Source organism: Alosa sapidissima, chromosome 11 (assembly GCF_018492685.1).
Source record: "Alosa sapidissima isolate fAloSap1 chromosome 11, fAloSap1.pri, whole genome shotgun sequence".
Taxonomy (NCBI): domain Eukaryota; kingdom Metazoa; phylum Chordata; class Actinopteri; order Clupeiformes; family Clupeidae; genus Alosa; species Alosa sapidissima.
Genome location: NC_055967.1, coordinates 11,289,680 through 11,309,733, shown reverse-complemented (window position 1 = coordinate 11,309,733; position 20,054 = coordinate 11,289,680). Strand labels below are relative to the sequence as shown.

Genomic DNA, 20,054 nt, shown 5'->3' with positions numbered 1-20,054 from the left:
CACAAGGACAAACACACACATACATAGAAACATGGACACACATGCAATCATCCAGATACATGTACTTAATCATTCAAACACACACACACACACACACACACACACACACACACACACATTCATACACAGATGTGTGTGGGAAGAGATTGTTATGTTCCTGAGATGTCCTTCACAAGTTTCAAGGTTCCTGTAACTTTTTACTGCAGTCACAGTAAGTCAAACTCTTTCTCCTTCTCCTTCGTTCTTGCTCTCTCTCTCATTCTCTCTCTCTCCCCCTTCCTCTCTTTATCCTCATTACTGCCTCCTAGCAACTGCCATCATCCACCTTTCTGACTCAAGTGCTCACCAGTCTCTGGCTCTCCACAACAATCTCAATAGGAGGAGGAGGACAAAGCAGTCATCCTGTCTGGACCGGCGAATTAGCAGAGCACTGTAATTTGCAGTGTATGATTGTAAATCATATTAGGGCCACCTTGTCCCTCAGACTGAAGGGGGGGTAGAAGGGGGGGGGGGGGGGGGGGGTGCGTGGTGTCTGCTTCTTATCACGACAGAGGGGGACATCGGGAACGTTTACATAGGCGGGCTTTCTCCCAGCGTCTCCTTAATTAAACTGTCTCCTGGCCATGTTTTTAAATGAGGTGTCAGCAAATTGGATAACACGGCCGGGGCTACACACCTTCCTGCGGCTCCTCGGGGGCAATATCTGCCACAATATCGTCCACCGTGTCGGGCACAATATTGCACTGCTCTCCCTGCGGACGAGAGAAAGGCACGGGTCAACATCACACAGTCGCTGATAAAGATCCGCAATTTGCCATCTGATCTCTATCAGGGGTAAGTCAGTAAACAGGGGGAAGGGAACAATATTATTCCCTTTTACTGGCAAGTGTGTTGTGGGGGAAATCAGGCTATCTGTGTGGTTGTGTGTGTGTGTGTGAGAGAGAGGGAGAGGGAGAGAGAGAGAGAGAGAGAGAGAGAGTGTGCGCGCGCGCGCGTGCATACATCCACAACTACTACGGCCAGGAGTTGAGATACTTCCCAGCTGTGCAGCGGAGAGGAAACATCTGTACTACTTATAAAAAACTGAAGCTCGAATTTCTGTACGATAAAGACAAGCAAAAGAACTAACCCTAACCCCTCTCCATCCCCGCCCCCCCCCCCCCCCCCGCCCTTTGGCTTTGGCTGACATTACGCAGATTACGGACACATGTTTGCAGAGGGGAGATGTGGCACGCAAGGCAGAGAGAGAGGCTGTGTCATGCAGGGGGGAGTGGGAGGGCATGGGGGTTGCGCAACCCTGGGTTCAGGGCCTGGGACTCGTTTTGCGTGTTTGTGCTCTCCGTGTTTGCTTTGATTACTCTCTCCACCAAACATCAGTGAGTCACCGTCCCGTAAGGGCCTCATCATGAGAACTTATGTTAACTGTTTGTTAACTGTGAAATATAATTTGTTGTATTTACTATGAAATCACCTAGGAACTTTTATTGTGTAGAAAACACCTAGGGACTGTTTTTGTATAGGAACCGGATGTGGAGTCTGGGGAGTTGATGAGCGAGGGTGGATGACGGTGGTCATTAAAAAGTTAGAGAACTTGACGTTGTGTCTTATCTTTGAATAACATTGGTAGCAGAGGATGGTTAGCAATTATAAAGTTCCGCCGACCTTCGATGAAGGCAAACCCTACGAAAGCTGGAAGAATGAAGTTGAAATGTGGACACGAGTTACAGATCTTGCGAAAAAGAAACAAGCACTGGCAGTGGCTTTGGCGCTATCGGGAAGAGCGAGAGAAACTGCGATGGAAATACCGGTAGAAGATTTAAATAAAGATACTGGCATGCTGACTTTAATTGAAAAACTTGATGAATTGTTTCTCAAAGAGGAAAAAGACCGAACGTATGAGGCATATTCAAACTTTGATCGAATTATAAGGGACAGTAGTTTATCCATGGCGGACTACATCATTGAATTTGAACAGCGATACTCAAGGATGCGCAAGTATAAAATGGAGCTCCCCGATGCAGTTTTAGCCTTCAAACTACTAGATACTGCATGCTTGGAAGTAAAAGACCGACAGTTAGCTTTAACAGCGTGTACAGATTTGACTTTTGCTTCAATGAAGTCCGCACTGAAAAGGATTTTTGGAGGGAAAACGTCTGTGCACCCTATGGGAATAAATCAGGAAGCTGCATATGTCACAACAGAGCAAAGACGTCAGAGGGGCAAGACGTGGTCCAAAAATGAACAGCAAAAGACACCTCTGCCTGGCACTAACCCTTTGGACAGGTATGGGCGCAGATCAAAGTGTGCCATTTGCCAAAGTACGTTCCACTGGGCTAAAGACTGCCCACACAAGGGTGAGCAAATAAAATTTACCCACTGTGAGACTGACAACGTTGAAGAGTGCAATATCACTCTCTTTACTAAAGAGTCACCAACAGACGCAGAGATTTTTTTAACTGAATGTTTTGGCTCTGCAATAATAGATACAGCATGCACACGTACCGTGTGTGGAGAAGAATGGCTAGATAGCTATATCGCAGGACTAAGCCATAAAGAATTAGAGAGTCTGAAGAAGACAGATGCAGTTGATATATCAAAGTTGGAGAACCTTCAGATCGAATCCATTATTGCTGATGTTAGGTATAATACCACAGATAACAGTGAGGATGTGTTGATCACAAAAGATCTATCATTTGACATAGCTAAACAGGAAGAGATGAAGAATTGGAGAGATAACAATGTGTTTGAAATTGTTCAAGATGAAGGACAAAAGCGCATTAGCACCAGATGGGTATGTACCCTTAAAGAAACACCCACTGGATTGGTACCAAAAGCAAGGTTGGTGGCTAGAGGTTTTGAAGAATTACAAGTGTCAGAACTGCAAAAGGATTCACCAACTTGTGCTACAGAGTCGCTTCGACTACTTTTGGCTGTTACCTGTCAAAGACAGTGGACCCTACATTCTATGGATATAAAAGCTGCATTCCTACAGGGGGTTGAACTGTCACGTGACATCTACATCAGACCTCCCTCCGAAGCAGACTGTACTGGAAAATTATGGAAGCTCAGAAAGTGTGTGTATGGGCTGGCAGATGCTTCCCTGTACTGGTACAACAGGGTGAAGGAAATAGTGCTGAAAGCAGGAGGCAAGATGTCCATGGTCGATCCAGCTGTTTTCTATTGGACAGATCAGGACTGCAATGTGAGTGGGGTACTTGCCTGTCACGTAGATGACTTCATTTGGGGAGGCACAGACAGTTTCTCCAATACAGTAATACCCCACCTTAGGTCGGTATTTCAAGTTGGACGTGAGGGACATGACAACTTCTGTTATGTGGGGATAGACATTGTAACTGTTGACAAAACTGTGCAAATACACCAGGAGAACTACATTCAACACATGCAGCCAATACATGTGGCTCCTTCACGAGCCGTGCAACATGACTCTTCTCTTTGTGAAGAGGAAAAGGATCAACTCAGGTCAAAGATAGGTCAGATTCTCTGGGTAGCAAGGCAGACCAGGCCAGACGTCTTGTTTGATGCCAGCTACCTAGCTTCTAAGCTTAAAAATGCAACAGTGCAAACAATACATGAAGCAAACAGAATAGTGTGCAAATTGAAGTCCAAGAAAGTAGGGTTAATCTTTCACCATTTGGGTAGAGACAGTGCTCTCAAGATTGTAGTGTTCAGTGATGCCTCGTTTGGAAACCTCACAGATGGGGGCACTCAAGGAGGGCACCTGATAGTTTTGATGGGAGAAGATGGCAAATTTTCACCACTTTCTTGGCAGTCTAAGAGAGTTAAGAGAGTGGTGAGAAGCACGCTTGCTGGAGAAACTTTAGCAATGTCTGAGGGAATAGATAATGCCATTTTTCTTGCTACACTGTTTTCTGAATTGACCACAGGGGGTGCCGAGCGTGCTCCACCTTTAATCTGTGTGACTGACAATTATTCACTTGTTGATGCACTTAAGTCCACAAAGTCTGTCTCTGAAAGGAGACTTCGCCTGGAAGTGAGTAGTATCAAGGAGCTTGTCCAAACACAGAAAATTGAGCGTGTTCTGTGGAACAACACAAAAGAACAACTTGCAGACTGCTTAACCAAAAAGGGGGCCTCACCTGTACAGTTACTGAAAGCACTGAGTGAGGGACACTGGAAACTTGACTAAAAATATATAGATTAGAGTGTTTTTGTTGTACTCTTATTCATAACTACATGGTACTTGAATACTGTTAAAAGAAATTGTTTTGCACTGTTATTATGTTCATTTTATTGGAAAGCCTCAGGGTTTACATTTTTATTTTTATTTTAAGAAGAGAGTGAGTTTGTTAACTGTTTGTTAACTGTGAAATATAATTTGTTGTATTTACTATGAAATCACCTAGGAACTTTTATTGTGTAGAAAACACCTAGGGACTGTTTTTGTATAGGAACCGGATGTGGAGTCTGGGGAGTTGATGAGCGAGGGTGGATGACGGTGGTCATTAAAAAGTTAGAGAACTTGACGTTGTGTCTTATCTTTGAATAACACTTAAACAGGATGCACCACGGCAGGAGAAGCCGCTTGGCTTCCAGCCAAAAGTAAACACACTACAATGCATTATTGAAAACAGAAGTATTACTGTAACTGCTACCCTTTATAAGGTCACTGCAATATTTCTTAACATGAGAATAGACATAAATGTAATGCAAATGTATGCTACCAAATGTACTGACATGACGTAACTCTTGGTAATTCTTTTGTCTTTGTCTCTTTGTCTCCGTCATTCTGATCAAGATTATGATCTTTACGACCTCAGCAATGTCCAAAATAAATCTGACTCACATTGACTTAAAATGTCAACAATTTCCAAATATCAAACCACCAGTCATCCTTGCTTTCCATGTGATTTGCAAGTATTGTCCAGTGTTCATGCGTGGGGGGGCGTGGAAGAGAAATTTCTTTCAGCTGCCTCAGCCTCAATGTTTTCATTCTGTCGAGCGAGGCGTGTTATCAACATTCTGTTGAGGCAGATTGCATGTATTATATCTAAGTGAGAGTGCTTAATGCAGTAGAGTGTAGCTCTCCACTGGAAATTGACTGTATTGAAGCATGAAGAGAAGAGGAGACTGTGTGTGTAAGTGTGTAAGTGTGTGTGTGTGTGTGTGTGTGTGTGTGTGTGTGTGTGTGTGTGTGTGTGTGTGTGTGTGTGTGTGTGTGTGTGTGTATGTGTGTGTGTGCGTGCGTGCGTGTAGGGGAAGAGTTGTAAATAAGACAGCTGTGCGGAAGCACCTTCCTGGCAATCCTCTCCACCACCACCCTGGCCACGGGGGTGATGGCGCCGCCCTCCGGGTCGTAGAAGGGGCTCTGGGGGTGGTCCAGGCTGGTGAGCGGCCGGATCCGCTCCTGGGGGAGCGTGGGCCTGTTAGGTGACTGAAAGGGACAGAGAGCACATACACAAACACACAGAGAGAGAGAGAGAGAGAGAGAGAGAGAGAGAGAGAGAGAGAGAGAGAGAGAGAGAGAGAGAGAGAGAGAGAGAGAGAGAGAGAGAGAGAGAGAGAGAAAGTGAGCGAGAGTGAGCGAGCGAGACAGCTGAAACAGCACATCTGTGTGTGTGTGGAGGTACGGTGGAGACTGTATGTGTGTGTGTGTGTGTGTGTGTGGGTGTGTGTGGGGGGGGGGGTGACAGGCCGCTGTCGTTCATCTCATCTGAGTCTGCATAATTTCCCGTCTCTGTGTCACCACCCTGGCCACTGATTTATGGCTTTGTTTCTCGTGGCCGTCTCCCCGTGACTGACCTATCCTTGAGACGTAACGCCCATGGCAAGAAGTCACACTCGGCTCCAGTGATGACAACAGTGACTAATGACCAGTGTGGCAGCGCAGTGCCTTCAGCTGACTTACTGTACTTATCCATACTACTGCCTCTGTAGTGCACAACGCATACTATCACCTTACTGTACTTACTCATACTACTGCCTCTGTAGTGCACAACGCATACTACCACCTTACTGTACTTACCCATACTACTGCCTCTGTAGTGCACTACCCATACAGTACTACCACCTTACTGCACTTACTCATACTACTGCCTCTGTAGTGCACTACCCATACAGTACTACCACCTTACTGTACTTACTCATACTACTGCCTCTTTAGTACACTACCCATACTACTGCCTCTGTAGTGCGATACCCATACAGTACTACCACCTTACTGTACTTACTCATACTACTGCCTCTGTAGTACACTACCCATACAGTACTACCACCTTACTGTACTTACTCATACTACTGCCTCTGTAGTACACTACCCATACTACTGCCTCTGCAGTACACTATCCATACTACTGCCTCTGTAGTACACAACCCATACTACTGCCTCTGTAGTGCACTACGCATACTACCACCTCTCAGCGACTCGTGTGTTGCCCTGTTTGCTTTCATTCCAGCAGAGGGCAGCTGTGATTGTGGACCTCCGAATACAGTCCACTGACAGAGCTCAGTCTATAAGGCTATTTAGTTTGGAATCCGGTGTGGGTAAATATGAACGTCTTAATGGCATTAATAACAACACACTGAATGCGCTTCTGTATGTTTGCTCATAATATTTTTCTTATTTTTTTTTGCATGGAATGTGTTTGTGTTTGTTTTCCACTAGATGCCTGGTGACTTGTATATTCACAGGCTGTAAAACTCCAAATGCAATTTCTCAAGAGCCATTCATGGCACCTGGCAGGAGGGGCGTCTGTGCGTCTCGCCTGCCTCACAGCTACAAGGATGAGACTCTTAGAGACAAACTTAACGCGTGTTGCTCACGGCTTCTGTTTGATGGGAGTGGAGTCGGGGGGTCGTTGAGACGACGCACACACCTCGTAGGTGACCCCGTTGTCGGTGCCGGCGTCCCAGGGGATGAGGTCTTGTGTCAGGCGCTGCACCCAGCCGCACTCCTTGGTGCAGAGGTCCTCGGCAGACAGGCCCACGTTCCAGTCGGGGCTGGGGCCCAGCATGGTCAGGAAGGACATGAGGTGCCTTGTGCGGTCCACCGAAAACTCCGCTGATGGGGCCGTCCGGCTACACAGTGAGGGGTGGAGGGAAAAAAGGGGGGGGGGGGGGGCAAAGAACAGATATTTTTGTACCTCTTTCATGGTTGTCTATCTGGCATCACTAGTGTATAAGCTTATGGGCTATAGAGGTAACATGCCAATGCTTGCAATGTTGCCCTTTCAAAGCATGAACACTCATGTTTGTATCAAAGTGACATGTGCTTATATTGCAGTGGCATATGTTTGTATCTTAGCGGGTCACTGGGTAGTTTAGTGGGCATTTTCCCTACTGGCAGTAAACCGCTCGAAGCTCATTAAAGTAAACCAGATAATGTGTAAACTTTTAGAAAACACCTGCCACATGGTGCAATCCCTCACCCTGCAGCACTATGGATTACGACTCCTTTAATATTCATGATGTTTACATGGCCACTTGAACTCTCATGACATTCAGACACACTGAGATTGATCTGGCTGTGCAGCAGATGGAGAAGCATAGCATGTAACTCCACACGTGCTGTTTAAACTCATGCAACTGATCTGATCTACCACGGCTGCTGAAGAAGACTGACTCACGAGAGGCGAGGTGTGATGCCTAAAGCAGCAACCGTCTGGCTTAGAACTTTTTAATGGTCTATAAACCAAACAAAAACAAATTAAAACCCAATCCCAACTACAATAAGTCAACAAGAACACCCAGAGCTGTTGTCTTCTGTGAGGAGTGAGATATTTTTCTCACATACAGTACCTGGAGGGAGACAACAGACCCACAATGGCCCCACGTGGGTCCAGGCGTTTATCTTGTATGCTTCTTAATCCGACAGAAATAATTAGCTGCTTGCAAACTCCTCGCGTCTAAACAGAGGAAATTGACGGCCTTAATTGACAGTCTGATACTGCAACAGGTCAACGGAATGTCCTGATAAGAGACAAGGCTGCAGGGATGCCATTAACCTCGACTGCCACAGCCCCCTCGGGACGCACGTCTCATCAACACAGAGCCCTTCCCCTCGCAAACAAAACAGCTCATCAAATATTAACTGACTCATTAGGGCTGGGCGATATATCAATGTAAATGATATATTTAAAATGCGATATGGGATTAGACCATATCGCATATATCGATATAGTTCAAATTTGCGCCGTGATCCTTGCTCCACGCAAGCCGCTGACCGGAGCTCTTTGTACTGCTCCCCTCTCTGCACTGCTGTGAAACTGCACGCTACTTTTCTCATAGAAATATATTTATTTCAGAAAAAGATTGACCTATTTTATTTTATAGGCTATTTTTATTTAAGATATTTTTTTATTTAAATGAGCTTTGATTTCAAAAAAGGCACTCCAGTTTTATGTTTACATTTTATTGTTATTTGAGTAGTGAGTTTTCAATAACATATTTGACTGAACATTTCATTTTACAGCTCTAACTTTGCGGAAAAAATATTGGGATATATATCGTATATCGATATTCAACCTAAATATATCGGGATATGACTTTTGGTCCATATCGCCCAGCCCTACGACACATTAATGAATTTTGGGAGAATATCCAGAGGCAGGGCAGGCAGGTACTAAAGACATGTTGTTCCTAAACCAACCGCTGTAGCACCACTGCTATGGGAATGTACGACAACCGAGAGGGAGACAAAAACCTCAAACCGAAGAAAGGATGAATAATTTGGCAGAACAAACACGGTGTCTGCACAGACTTCCGCTTTCCACTTTGCCGGTGAATTTGATGTTTAATTAAATTCTTTCTATCTAATTATTGTTTTTTGATTTTCAAAAATAACTCTGTGAATCCATTAAGAGAGCCGAACTTTGCATTCAATGGACGTTTCATGAATAACTTAACTTATTCAAATGTGTACGCCTCCAGACTCGACAGGAGTGTGAGAGAGAGAGAGAGAGAGAGAGAGAGAGAGACAGAGAGAGAGAAAGACAGAGAGACAGAGAGACAGAGACAGAGAGAGAGAAAGACAGAGACAGAGAGAGAGAGAAAGACAGAGAGAAAGAGGAGATGTGAGTAAACAAGGCACACTTACATATTGAGAGGCTGCCAGGCTGGCCACTGTGCCTTGGTTTTAATGACTGTCAGCACGTCATCACCCTGCAGACACAGAGGAGAGAGACAGAGAGACAAAGATGAGAAGAGAGAGAGAAAGACAGAGAGACAGAGAGAGAGAGAAAGACAGAGAGACAGAGAGAGAGAGAGACAGAGAGAGAGAAAGACAGAGAGACAGAGAGACAGAGACAGAGAGAGAGAGAGACAGAGACAGAGAGAGAGAGAAAGACAGAGACAGAGACAAAGATGAGAAGAGAGAGAGAAAGACAGAGAGACAGAGAGAGAGAAAGACAGAAAGACAAAGAGAGAAAGACAGGTCCTTCTTGGGTTCCGAGGTTCTACAGCAGTAGCAAAACAACCAAGCTCCTGAAAAACAGTGCAAAAACTTTGACTTTCTTTTGGAAAAAACAAGAAATCAAAGAAGAAAAAGGCGAATAACTGTATGAGAAGACCCAGGGACAGAACAGAACTGCAAACAAGAAAGTAAGAACTTCGGAAATTATAAGAATTAGATGATTTTTCTACTAGTGCAACTGTAACTGCTACACTAGCATCTGCTGTCTCCATAGCAACACATTGCATTGTACTTGCATTGCATTGTATTGTTTAAAGAAGAATCAATCAACTGCCTTAGAGCTAATAACTTAGGCTAACTGAAGAAAACTGAAGAAGAAACATTTTTATTTTTTTAAAGATATATATATATTTCTTCATTCCATTTCATTTTATAATGAGAATGAACCTGTAAACTAGTCTTTGGATGTTTAACCAGTGGAACTGCTATACTTTGAAGTGCCAACATACTTTTACTATCAATCAACAAACATGAAAAAACAATCTACTACAAACATTCTTGAAATTAAATTTCCAGAAAATATGAAATCCATAAAGGAAAGGAAAGAATATAAACTTAAAAAGTTAATGGAGATGCCAGAGACACTTACTGCAGACTACAAAGTCACTGCAGGAGTAAAGGTGAAATGTGATCTTGTTTTCTTTACAAAAAGTACAGGAGCTTGGCATACTGCTCTGTGCCACACATACACAAATATAAAAAAGTGTGGCATCAGCAGAGGAAGACAAATATCAGTTGATGACGATGACAACACCAATAATGGCAAACTCACTTTTAATATTTATCACAATGGGACTGTCATGGTTCAAGGCTCTGAGACTAGCCTAGAACACTTTCAAAAGAGTTTCAACTCACTTGTCAATTTAGTCAACAATGAAACAAAGGTGAAACCTTGTACAAAATCTTGCCAGGATGACCAAAAGACAAACATCAACCCTCTCTCCTCACCCATCTCAAAAAATATAACATCTTTAAGGAATGGATTGTCCACTCTGGAGAGAGAGTTTGTCGACTTCAGAGAGACTAACCTGAATGGCGAGGAACTAAACATCCTATTCAACAATCAGAAAAAGGAAATCCAAGGACTAAGGAGTGTAGTGAAGGAGCTGGAGGAGAATAACCTGTCTTTGCAGATGGAGAACAGGTGGGGGAGCTCCAGAGGGACAATAAGGAGAACTATCTGACCCTGCAAACAGTGATGCGTTGCCTCAGTGACGAGCACTTCAGACAAGTCGAGGAGCTCCAGAGGGACCTGAGAGAGACCAGTCAGGCTATGCAGACTGAGATCCGTTGCCTCAGTGACGAGCACCTCCGACAAATCGAAGAGCTCCAGAAGGACCTTCTAATATTAAGGGAAGAACAGAGGAACAGTCCAGCAAAACCTGAGGACAATGTTTCTGTACCAGCCTCCTCTCCCACTCCAGCTCCAGCCACCACTAACATCAGCACCGTGCAACGTCCACAGGAAGAGAACTCTAAAACACCATCCCAGGACAACAGGACATCCACTGTGAAAAAAGCCATATATGAAAATACTGGAAAAACAATTAGGCCAAATATGCAGACTCCACATCAAATGAGACCCCTACACCATGAGAATAATCCATAAATTATCCTTCTGAGTGACTCTAATGGAAAATTCATAAACATGAACCGTCTGTTTCCTAAGAAAAAAGCAATAAAACTCTGGTGCCCAACAACAAGTGCACTAGAGATACTAGATGATAAGAGACTGAAAGATGCCACACACATCATCATTCATACGGGCACGAATGATCTCACATCAGGAAAAAAAGACATAGGAATGAACCTAAGTAAGGCAGCAAAGAAAGCAGCCACGATTGCACCATCGGCCAAAATAATCGTGTCATCCCTGCTCCCCAGGCTCGACAAGCCCCCGCAATTAATTCAACAGATCAACAAGGATCTTCAAATGCTTTGCAGCCCTGTCCCACAAATTCATTTGGTCAATCATCCTGACATTCACCTACAACACATGTATGACCACATCCACCTGAACAACAAAGGAATACGAATACTGGCAAAAGCATTAAAGGACACAGCCCTAGATCGCAATGGCAGAAGACAGACACCCCATCAGAAAAGCAACACTGCTGAATCTCCACCATCCTACCATAGCAGTCAACAAAACAATCTGATACAAGACAGCCATGCATCTGCATCAACAGCTCAGCGCCAGGAAAACCATGCTGCCACTCAAACTACACAAGAGAGCTATGCAACAGTGGCAGCAAAACATACAAAGCCATTGGACCAACAGAGCCAGATTAGAGAAATGCTAGCCTTGATCTGTTCAAAATTACTGCACTGACCAGCTCTGCACAGTATGTATAAATAACAGTTTTTTTTTATTTTTTTTATTATTATTATTTCATTTTTCATCATTATTATTTTATTTTATTTGTGCATTTGTAGTTAGACTTTTATCACTATTAGTTAACCATAATACTTCCTTAGAATTTTACTGATAAGTAATTATAAGTTCCACTTGTAAAAACATCCAAAGCAATACAAAAACACATGTCATTGAGCATAATTAGCTGGAATATACAAGGATTATATTCCTCTACTTTTGGGTTAAAGACATCAGATCCTATTTTCCAATCTACAATTAAAAATGTTGATATTATTATTTTATTAGAAACATGGAGCAACAAAGATCTTAGGACAGGTTGTCCTTGTAACTACAAAAAGCTGATCATTCCCCCCCTGAAACAGCCCAAATCAAAGAATGGCCGTGCATCAGGAGGCATTATAATATGGCACAAAGATGCTCTAACTGAGCACATACAACCAATAAAAAAGGGAAAATCTCACATTTGGCTAAAAATAACAAACAGCTCATCTGAATATGACAATGTTTTATATCTGTGTGCCATATACATGCTACCCCTAAAATCCCCATACTATGATGAACTGGCATTTGAAAATCTCCAAAATGAAATATTGCAGTTCCAAGCCAAAGGATCAGTCCTTCTCTGTGGAGATTTTAATGCCAGAACTGGGAAAGAACTGGATTATATATATTCAGAAGGAGATGACCATATATTTGGAAGAAATGTGTTTAACACAGGATCTTTAGAGTTACCTTCTATAAGAGAAAGTTTTGATGACATATCTAACAAAAGTGGGAAACAACTATTGCATATACAAAAATCTTGGTTTATACATCTTAAATGGAAGAACATCTGGGGACTCGCTAGGAAGACATACATTCTGCTCCCATCTAGGTAATAGTGTCATAGACTATGGTTTAACAGATCTACCACATAGAAAGATAAAAGCTTTCATGGTCATGCCACAACTACCAATGTCAGATCACTGTCAAATCAAAATTCTTTTGAACCTCTACAGAATACCAGTCCAAAATGAACACCAAAAAATGCTCCCCATTCTTTATAAACACAAATGGAAAACATTTGACAGTCAGTCAAAGTATGAAGCTATATCTAACAGTATACACATAGAAAACATGATATTCACTTTCTTATTCTCTAAATTCACAAACGAAAGATCTAGTGTCAACTCTGCTGCTGAGGAACTAACCAATATATTCTTGAAAATTGCCCATATGTCAGGCATCATAGAAAAAATGAAAAAAAAAAAAAACAAGAAAGAAAAAATGCTCAAAGGAAAAATGGTTTGATCACGAGTGTTTTAGGGCTAAGCACGACCTAAGAGTACTCTCAAATAAGAAACATAGAGACCCCAATCAAGATATACGCTTGAAGTACTTAGATGCTCTAAAACAATACAAATCACTTTTGAGGTCAAAAAAAGCTAAATATGACATCTAAGCTTGAACAAATTGAGGAGGCCATTGACACCAACACCTTTTGAAAGATATGGCACAAAATAGACACCTCAAAAAAAAAGGACTCACTATCTATAACAAATGGAAACATTTGGAAAAATCATTTTGAAGAGCTCTATAGTTTTAAAGAAAATTGACAACACCAAGCCCAAAAAGAAATACTTAAAAAATTAAAGAAACTGGAGCAAACAGTTTCATACCAAAATGATCTAGACAGCCCAATCAAACTATCAGAGCTAAATGAAAAGCTTGTGGGATTGATATAATCTCCTCAGAAATGCTTATGCATAGTACTCCACTGACAAGAGAAGCAATCCTTAAACTGTTCAACCTGGTTATGAGAACAGGATATTATCCTAGGGTATGGAACCAAGGATTGATAACCCCAGTATACATAAATGGTGATAAAATGAACCCAAATAACTATCGTGGGATCTGTGTCACGAATATTCTTGGTAACATTTTCTGTAATATACTGAAAACAAGAATACTTACCTTCTTGGATAATAAGAACATTTTATGCAAAAGTCAGATAGGCTTCCTTCCTGAATTTAGAACCACCTACCACATCTATACCCTCCACTCACTTACTGAACAGTATGTACAAAAACAAGTAAAGGAAAGATCTATGCATGCTTTGTTGATTTTAAAAAGGCCTTTGATTCCATCTGGCACGAGGGCATGCTACTAAAAATTATTGAGAGTGGTATAAAAGGCAATGTCTACTCTATAATAAAAGACATATACCAAGAAAATACATGTTGTATTAAAATGAATAACACCAGAACAGAGTTCTTTAAGCAGGGTAGAGGAGTTAGGCAAGGTTGCAGCCTAAGTCCAATACTCTTTAATATTTTCATCAATGAGCTAGCTGTAGCAATCAACAAATCAACATCTCCTGGACTTGTACTTGACAGCACAAATATAAAATGCCTTCTCTTTGCAGATGACATGGTCTTACTTTCGCCATCAAAAGCAGGTCTACAAGAAAGCCTTGATATTCTCGAAACATATAGCAAAAATTGGGCATTACCTATTAATACTGACAAAACAAAAATCATGGTTTTTCAAAAGAAATCAGGAAAAGAAACCAATTTTAAAATTGGGGAAACATAAAGCAAGTATCACACTATAACTATTTAGGACTTACAACATCTTCAGGAAGGTTTAATCTGGTATCAAAAAACCTGGCTGACAAAGCACGAAGGACATATTTCTTAATTAAAAAACAGCTTAATAAATTCAATCCACCAACTAAATTCTGGCTCAAGATTATGGACTCCATTATCAAGCCTATTGCTCTGTAAGGCAGTGAGATTTGGGGACCCCTATACGGGCTTGATTATAAAAAGTGGGATAAGGGCCCAACTAAGTTACTGCACCTACAAATCTGTAAAGATGACTTGGGTGTACATAGAACATCATCCAACTTGGCCTGCCGCTCTGAATTGGGGAGGTTCCCTTTACTTATCGACATCAACAAAAGGGCCTCCAAATTTTGGTTACATCTGGCAAAAAGCAATGCTGGCACATACCACCATAAGGCTTTCAAGCAAAAGTCCCTTACCCAGAAGTGTGACCCCTTATTCCAAATTGCAAACAAAAATAACATAAACAGCCTAAGTCACATGACAAAATCTATACTGAAAGAAATTATCAACACAAATCAGATGCATTATACTAAATTCTGGAAGGAAGAAATAAAAACGAATGACAAACTAGATATATACAGAACCCTGAACAGAAATTACTGTATAGCCCCATATTTAAATTACATCAAAGATAGAAAGAAAAGAACAACACTGACAAAATACAGAATCAGTGACCATAGCCTACACATTGAAACTGGTAGACATAGACAAACATGGGTGCCTAGACATATGAGGAACTGTAGCTTCTGCATAAATTATGTAGAAAACGAGGAACATTTCCTTCTTAATTGCATCAGATATGCACCTATAAGGGACATTTTTTTTGCTGAATTCAAAAAGCATATAACAGAATTTGAAAATCTATCTCCACAAGGAAAACTATATATATTATTGGGAGAGGCAGAAACTGTTCATGCCTAGCTGCAGATTATATTATGACCTGCCATAAAACAAGAGAAAAGTTGTAACTTTCATGTATGTGGCATATTGATTTTATTGAGTTTATCCCCTTTGTGTACATGTAAATACTATGTTTGATATTAGGTATTGCTATTTACCTCAAATTGATTTATGTAGATGTATCTGCAAGTGTAGGCATATAATGTGTTTACAATAATACTTTTTTTTTTCTATTTTTTCCTACAGTATAGCACTATTGCTGAAGCTATTACTGTCCTTTTAATACCATTTGTCATTTATCCTTTCATTATTATTATTATATATATATTTTTTTACTTTCCTTTCATTATTTCATTTTATCTCTATACCAATACTTATGTAAAGTTGATTATTAACATGTTATACTTGTAGCTTTGGCAACAGTGACTTTACTCATTCATGCCAATAAAGCACCATTTGATTTGATTTGATTTGATGATTTGACAGAGAGACAGAGAGAGAGAGAAAGACAGAGAAACAAAGATGAGAAGAGAGAGAGAAAGACAGACAGAGAGAGAGAAAGACAGAGACAGAGAGAGAGAGAAAGAGAGAGAGAAAGCAGGTTAGGATTCATACGGCTCGACTGTGCATGGAGAAAAGACACACGCACACACACACACACACACACACACACACAGGCACACTTGCATGCACACAGACTGAAACACACACACACAGAGACCTGCAAACCCTGATGGACACACACACACACAAAGGCTTGCACGCACACACACACACACACACACACACACACACACACACACACACACACACAGATGTACTGCACATCCACATGGCTTACTGAGAGGAATGACACTCAGTGGTAGATAAAGAAGTGCTGAAGTCAACCGTTGCAGGTGGAAGAACGACTGTGTCTCCAATCAGAAATGTGAAGCTAAACTTTTCATGACTTTCCCTAAAAAAGCTAAATGGAGTAGTTTACCAACTTGCTTAGCATAAATGAATACCAATTCTCATTCCACTTGTGAATAGGGCGGTAGCTTTGCAAAACAGGATGTTTGGCGCGCCGAGAAAACATCTATTGCCAATCAAACGTTTCAAGTGAAAAGAGCCTCACATGAATTCAAAGCTCACTGCTGGTGGGAGAAACGCATCCTCTCTGTCCTCACATGAAGAGCACAAGCAAGAGAGTGGCAGCAGAGGAGAATGCAGTTTGTCGCCAACTCCAAGCCTGCTGCTGAAAAATTCACATCCCGCCTGTAAACAGACCCCGTTTGATGTATTACTAAATAGGGATTGTGGGGATACTGTCAGAGTATGCCATCCCAACATGAAAGAGACGCACAGAAGGACCACAAAGGACTTGACAAATGGTCATTAATTTGAAGAAGTAGGGAAAAAAAAACAACAATTCAGCCTTAGAAGGTTTAAGACAAAATGGTGCTTCCTGAAATGAGATGATTCATTCAATTCATCAGTCTTTTATCTGCCGGAATGGGTACTGTAAACAGAGAGTGAGAGTGAGAGAGAGTGAGAGTGAGTGTGTGTGTGTGTGTGTGTGTGTGTGTGTGTGTGTGTGTGTGTGTGTGTGTGTGTGTGTGTGTGTGTGTGTGTGTGAGAGAGAGAGAGAGAGAGAGAGAGAGAGATATGGAAATGAGAGACACAAGAGCTCAAAGACTTTTTAAAGTGTTTTTCCAGCACTGGATCTGATACATTTAGCCGGAAATGTGCATATAGAAGCAAAGTGAGTGAAATGAAAGAGGGATGGGGCAGTATCATTGCTTCCCTCCTACAGTTGATGCATTAGCATCACACAGCTATCTACATGTTTAAGGGCTTATTACAGCAATGACCAAGGTGAAGTTAACAGTGTGTTTGACTGCTAAAGGGTAAGTGAGAACACATTTAGGCACCTCCTTTTTCTATGTCTGGGCTTGCAGTCCCATCAGTGTCCCAGAAAGATCAGAAAGTCGAAACAAGAAATCAAGCCAGCGAGCAAAGAGAAAAGGAGGAAGTAGTGTGTATTTTGTCCACGGATGGCTGGCAGCTCTGAAGCCATCTTGAGAGGCTGTACTCCTCTGGGGCTCTTTTGGGGGAGAGGAGGACGCCTGCCTCTGGCTGGCCACGGCTGGCCTTGCTCTCCTCGGGCCCTCTGGGGCCTCCCCGCTCTCGGCCCCTGCTATTAGCTCCACTGGCCGCACCCGCCACTCGGGCTCAGGGCCTTCACTCAGGCCGACAGCACTCTCCCCTCTCAGGCCGACAGCACTTTCCCTCTCTCTCTCTCTCTTTCTCTCCCTCTCTCCCTCTCTGACTCTCTCTCTTTCTCTCCCTCTCTGACTCTCTCTTTCTCTCTCTCTCTCACTAAGACGCTGTCAACACTCCCAGACTCCCCACAACACTGGTGTGTCCGCACACAAATACAAACGGATTTGTGATTTTTAGAGGAACTGAACTGAACTGAAGTTTTTCTCATGGAATATCTTCTGACTATAGCTAGGGGAAGCTTGGTGAAAATAAATGATAATGTCCCTAATTTACCTGGGCGGCAGTGTTGGAGCTGCTGTTTTTTTTGTGTGTTGGTGCTGTATGTGCATGTTAATTATGTACTTCATGCAAACCCTAAGGCTTAATGTTATTCTTACTTTATTAGGTGCGGATAGTTACCACTGTTGATGTCATATGCTAGATACACAGTAATTGCTGTCATGTCTAAGAGGAAAACCAAGGAGAGGTGAAGAGACGAATATCACACAATACAAAGTTTTAAAACTCACAACTACTGAATAAGTCTTCAGTGAGTAAAACAGGCAGAACAGCAGCGAGCAGATTAGTCCCAATTTGAGTATTTAACCTCATTTAAATCCCATTCATTCCACTGTGCACTAAGCTCGTCCTGGTGCGCCCTCATCTGTCTTCATTGACTTTCCCTAGCGAGCGCATCCCCAGCTCTGGCAGATAATGACGCCGATGATGGTGATGGTGATGATGGCGGTGGCGCAATGGGCGCCTTCAACGGCGGCTGCCAGGAAAGCGGGCACCTCTCCCTCAAAGTTACTTTGAAAGTAATTTGGGCACGCTGGCCATAATTTCCATAATCGCCTGGGCGCAGGCGTCTGCCCGTGGGCGGCGGGCAAAGGAGCCCTCCTCTGGTGACATGATGGTGAGAGTAATTGCACGCTTGTTCGCGGGGGCCGCTCCCGCACGGATGTAAAATGTAAATGAGAATGGGTGTCACTCTTTTTCAAAGGGATTCTTCCATTCCGTGCTATTGTGTTTTTGTTTTTGTTCTGTTGTTTCCGTTTCTCACCAACTGCACCGCTCCCCCCCCCCCCCCCCCCCCCCGCCCCACCCATCCTTTTTCATTTCAATTATGTTCTGATGTAAATGCATCTCTGACTCATACAGACCACTGACTGAGCTCCAGCACTCCATCACACACGCATACACACACACACACACACACACACACACACACACACACACACACACAGGGAGAGGGAGGGAGGGAGTGGGGGAGAGAGAAAGAGAGAAAGAATGACATACAGTACACCACACACACATACAAACACACACACACACACACACACAAACACACACACACAAACACACACACACACACACACGCATACAAACACACATACACACACACATACATGTACACATACTCTTACTCACTCACTCTCACAGACAGGTCCACATACAAACAAACACACATACACTAGGAGTGAAGAGATGATATTGTAGAGCTCATGGGGTGCTATGAGATAGAGAGGCTTGCCATATAAGGACTCTTCTAACCTTTTAGGGTGTAGAACAGGAGTTACAGGTCACACTAGAAAATGTCTCCAGAAAGGTTACCCTCACAGTCCAACTACTGCAGTGTCAATGTGCCAATACAGACACACTTACACACACGCACACGCACACCCACACACCACGCACACACACACACACACACACACACACACACACACACACACACACACACACACACACACACACACACAGACACACACACACGCCTAAGAATATGCTACAAAGATGTGAATGCAAATGCTGACGAGGTAGCAAACTGTCGGAGATGAGCCGTCATTGTTTCGGCGTTGCTGAGAAGGCAAACACTGGACTCTGGGGCTGGCCTGCACTGTGCTGCGTGTCTCGTCCAGCAGCCCAGTGCAGGCGGAGCGCCGATGAAGTGGCGAGTAATCTGAGGTGACCTTCCAAAAGCCAGCGGCTTCCCAGCTCCAGCAAAGTCAGGCCGGTCAGTGCCTGCGTCACATATTATCTCCAACTTCCAACTTAGCGTCCCTCTCTCTGCCTCACACAGGAGGGTGTCCTTAATCTCACCCTGCAGCTGGTGTCAGAACCAGCTGCTGTGAGTGGGTGAGGGGGGTGCATATATTAGATATATATATATGTGTGTGTGTGTGTGTGTGTGTGTGTGTGTGTGTGTTTGTTAGCATGTATGTGTGTATACATGTGTCTGTGTATGTCTCTCCCTCTGTGTGTGTGTGTGTGTTCGTGTATATGTGTGTGTGTGTGTGTGTGTGTGTGTGTGTGTGTGTGTGTGTGTGTGTGTCTGCATGTGAAGGGGAATGGGCCAACAGATGATAGATGGTGCAAACACAAAGTCTACCCTCCTAGTCCAAACAGCCCCGACCCCGACCCTCACCTGACAACTCTATCCTACCCAGCAGCCTCCCACAGCCACCAGCTGCCA

The 20,054-nt window shown here is 42.9% G+C and overlaps 1 protein-coding gene across 3 annotated transcripts in view; it reads right to left on the bottom strand.

Moving 5' to 3' along the window:
* Window positions 1–20,054, bottom strand: part of spon1b (spondin 1b) — a 71,240-nt gene that overhangs the window by 10,917 nt on the left and 40,269 nt on the right. For all 3 annotated transcript variants that reach the window (XM_042110723.1, XM_042110725.1, XM_042110724.1), the window contains exons 7-10: window positions 9,074–9,138; window positions 6,855–7,056; window positions 5,273–5,413; window positions 677–752 (exon numbers count right to left, since the gene is read on the bottom strand). In XM_042110723.1, coding sequence (XP_041966657.1) covers window positions 677–752; window positions 5,273–5,413; window positions 6,855–7,056; window positions 9,074–9,138 — 484 coding nt within the window. The remainder of the gene's footprint in view (window positions 1–676; window positions 753–5,272; window positions 5,414–6,854; window positions 7,057–9,073; window positions 9,139–20,054) is intronic.